General features: G+C 35.1%; 1 protein-coding gene across 1 annotated transcript; it reads right to left on the bottom strand.

Annotated features, from left to right (window-relative positions):
• Positions 1 to 336: 336 nt before the first annotated feature.
• Positions 337 to 1,754, bottom strand: LOC131054888 (mediator of RNA polymerase II transcription subunit 15a). Its single transcript, XM_057989527.2, has 2 exons — positions 1,613 to 1,754; positions 337 to 762 (listed from the first exon to the last, which is right to left on the bottom strand). Exons 1-2 carry the CDS (start codon positions 1,721 to 1,723, stop codon positions 622 to 624), a joined length of 252 nt encoding a protein of 83 aa, XP_057845510.2. The 5' UTR covers positions 1,724 to 1,754; the 3' UTR covers positions 337 to 621.
• Between the last annotated feature and the right edge of the window lie 2,271 nt (positions 1,755 to 4,025).

Genomic DNA, 4,025 nt, shown 5'->3' with positions numbered 1-4,025 from the left:
TCCAAAACCTACCTTCAATTTGCTCGAGGATTTTGATAAAAATCTCATTATTCTAAATTTCAAATCTTAATCTTTGGAAGCACTTTGACTGAATTTTCTACAGTGGCAAATCAATGTTTGAAAGATGACGTCTTCCTCATTATATCGAGAATCTAAGTTACTCATTTGGATTCAGGTTTGTGTTTCAATGGTCCGGCTCAAGGTTTGGTCAAAATATTTTTTGGGGTAGCGTTCAGTTTAGATTCATCGATACAAAAACATATAAAAATAAGAAAAACATCCAGATTTGCAGTAGTAATTAAGTTCAAAATACACCACCATATTAATAGTCAAATATTAGTCAAACATGAATGTCATGATATAAATTAAAATTGAAAATAATAATGTCAAAGTGTCAACAATCAGCCATCATTGAACAAAGATCATATGCATCATAAAAAATATCATCATCATTCATATTAGACAATCTATGCTGTGGTAAATTAGAAGAACCACAAATAGTGCTAACATTGGCACTACCACCAGCACTATCATTGGTAGTAGCACTCTCAATCTCACTAGGTGGCTCCTAGTCATCATCAACATCTAAGTGCAGCAAAGTGTGCAGCGGCAACATCCATGTCAAGCCTTTGCTTGAGCTCTTGCTGGATTAGATTCAACTGTGGTTGTTGCCAGCTGGTTGGCACTAAAGAAATTTCCATCTCGAGAAACATGATTTCTAAGTGATAGCATCTTGAGAGATATTTTGCGCAGATAATCTTCCTGCACAACATAGAGAAACAACATTATCCTCCAAACGAAAGAGAAAAATCATTTCTGCATAGTAATCTCTTTAGAAACATGTATACATATCAAAATGCATGATACAAAAGATAATAGAAACCATATGACTTGAATGACTCTATGCAATGAGAACTTCATCTGGCTGTAGAAAGTGTGCAGCAGAATAGATATTCAGAAGAACCATAGCTCTGCTGCCTTCCTGAGTAAAATGAAAGTTGAAACCGTTGAATTGAAAAAGAAGTTTAAATTTCACCAAAAAGGAAAAGTGCAAGAAATCTGAGTAAAATTATCATTTATTGCAAGAAGATGAAAGATGCTTGAAGACCTGGATGTGCTCAATAAGTTTTCCCCAATTTGGGGAATTGATTCTTTTTAGCTGATAAGGATATATTAGGACAGACTGGATTTAAACTTAAGATAATACAGATAAGGGAATACATGCACACATATACATCTATGATTCTATCAGTTTTATCCTTTTGCTAACTTGATCAAACATTTAGACAATTTGGTTCTCATGTTTTATATTTTCTTCCAAACATGGTAGATATAAAATATTAATATAATTATATTGCAATAACCAATCACAAGAAATTTTGAAAAAGACATGTTCAATGATGACATAGACAGCAGTTCTTTAAGGAAATTTATGCGGAACGAGTTATTTTGGCACCTATTTCAACCTTCAGCAACACAAGCTGGGATCCATGTAAAGGATGTAGAAGGCTGTGTTGTTTATTACTTGCTGTTTTAGAAAGCCAATAAATTATAACTTGCGAGTGTATGGAAACACATTTATATGTATATGAGATAACTGCAGGTAACACACCTGATCCACAGCAGCTGCAAAAACCTTATCTTCAAATCGCACAGCAATCTTTTTAAGTTCATTTGTGCCATCAGGACCTGTAAATGGCATATGTCTTTGGAGAGTATCCATTCTGCACACAGAAACTTGCCATTATAAAACTCCTTCAATTGTTTCTATTGACAAACTAACCAAGTGCAAGAATTTTTACCAAAACAGAAACACCTCAATATGTCTCCTTTAGATCACATAATATTGATAGGTTAACACTGAAAGCTACCATGAAAAAGCAGAACATCATGTGAAGAAAATCCACTAAGTGCTTCTCTAATAAATTATTATTCAGCCCTGCAAATGGTGTTACAACAGGGAAGGAAATCTTGGCCATGCAAGCAGGGAAGAAGGTTTTATAAGAAAAGTTAGAAAGATTAAGCATTTTTTTGCTTAAATCTCGGGAACTCATCTACTAAATAGTCAAAGGAGAAAGCTCTTCTCCAAGGCCTCTCCCTTGCCATCTGTAATATGTGGCTAAATATGGAAGTCGAATGAGTTGAAAGTTAGTTGCTCCATTTTTGAGAAATCGACCTCAAAATTGACTATTAAATATGATTATCCAGGATGTTTTCTCTATCCAAAGGTCTTTCATCATCACCCCTTTTAATTGTGTTGTGAGATGTAACAATGTTGCAGACTTTTTAGTAAAAGAAGGGATTGGGTCTAAGGTCTAGAATTGGGTATAAATCAAAAGTTTTCAAAAAAGCCCACACAGAAAGAAAAGCATGTATTACTATTTGAGATGATTTCCCTTAGTTCTTGGATTATATGACAACATCAAATACCCCACCCCTTAATCGAATAAGGATTTTTACATATGAAATTTGGGAAGATATCATTCATGCCCAAAAGGCATCCAAGGTATAATATGGAGTCAAGGCTCTTAAAGTAGAAAATTTCCTGTCAATTCAAGACAATCATGTATGCAGGTAGTGACCGTGGCTTCAATGCAAGTGTTGTTCTATGCATGGATGTTCATTTTAGTCACAAGATTTACATTTTCTGGGTAGTTACAGTTGAGCTTGAAGTTATTTTACTTCTTTAGGTTCCTTGGTTAGTGCAGTTTTGGATAGCATTCCTAGGGCTGCCTACTTGGTCATTCCAGTTTTGGGGTCTGTATCTCTCTTCAGTTGCCTCTTCGGTAATGAGCTTCTGCTAGCCTTTGTGACTGTCATTTTTTCTCTACATTTCCAAGTCTATCAAATTGTTAATAAATCTTTAATTATTTAGAGATTTTTAAAAAGGCCAGTTTGTTTACTTTCATATGGGGATTTTCTAAGTGGATTCTTGGTTCTGTTCTTTCTTTTTCTAGATTACTCTATGCTCCATTCTGTTGTGGCTTTCATGGAAAATTCTAAAGGAACTAAACTACAAGCTTTAAGTAGAATTTGAACAAAGGGTCATGCAAATGTTTGATTCCAAAGACAACCTTTGTTGCTGCAAGTTTCAATAACCATGTTTCTGGTACAAAATCGAACACAGCAGAATAGAAGACAAATACAGTGTAGATGAGCAATAACAAACAGAAATTGAGCACAGCATTATTAAGTCGTGCATCAGACAAAAAAATAAAACTTACTTCTTCTTAGAAGATCACTCTCAGCCATTCTAGTCTGTTCACGGAGGCTAAGACTCAGGGTAAAGTTAAACACCTCATGAAAAGAAATACTACTTCTACAAAGTCCTGGATGGGTCTAAGAATTCACGTGAGTGCCAAGACAAATTCATGATATGGAAAGAATAACAAGAAACATTGCTAATAATGTGCAGAAAGAATTTCTAAGGTTCAAAAAGAAACATTAATGACTTGCTATTTATAGTTGGACTATGCACACCATCAAAATTAGGCTACAAATTGACCCTAAAAAGAGAGCTCAAATTTCTTTCAAAGTGTGCAAAAGAATGTCAAATTCTAGTCATAGTCGAACCTGTCAAATTCTAGGCATAGTCAAACCAAAAGAAATATACCAGGAAGAAACATTCACTGTTTAGTATTGTAAATTGTATCCCTCTACAATTTTACACTCACTTTGGTGGTTGTCCCTCATGCCCCTAATTCATGACTGACTCTGCTCGTTCTATGGCCAATTCTGGAAGCCCAGCACAATTCCATACTCACTGACCTTGGTTTTGGCTCAGAAAGCTAGGACTATGGCACCATAATCTAGTCATTTCGGGACCAAATTTGAACCTCTAACAGTCAGGAAAATTTGGAAAGGGAAAGTGCTCCCTGATGTTGGCCTTCTTCGAAATTTATACAACTCCCTCCCCCTCATTTGAACATCTCCTACTTTCAATTCATCACTCTAATTGAGCATTACAATCAGGCATATTCAAGGCAATTGAGGAGAAATATGAAATCAAGCATTTAAGCATCAAA

Source organism: Cryptomeria japonica, chromosome 10 (assembly GCF_030272615.1).
Source record: "Cryptomeria japonica chromosome 10, Sugi_1.0, whole genome shotgun sequence".
In the NCBI taxonomy this organism is placed as follows: domain Eukaryota; kingdom Viridiplantae; phylum Streptophyta; class Pinopsida; order Cupressales; family Cupressaceae; genus Cryptomeria; species Cryptomeria japonica.
This window is presented reverse-complemented; position numbering and strand designations above follow the sequence as displayed.

Bases quoted from the DNA above. Each gene is read 5' to 3' on its own strand.
- LOC131054888 (XM_057989527.2), bottom strand. From the start codon at position 1,723: ATGGATACTCTCCAAAGACATATGCCATTTACAGGTCCTGATGGCACA. The intron at 763-1,612 runs GTGTGTTACCTG...TATGTTGTGCAG, and splicing joins TTGCAGCTGCTGTGGATCAG to GAAGATTATCTGCGCAAAAT.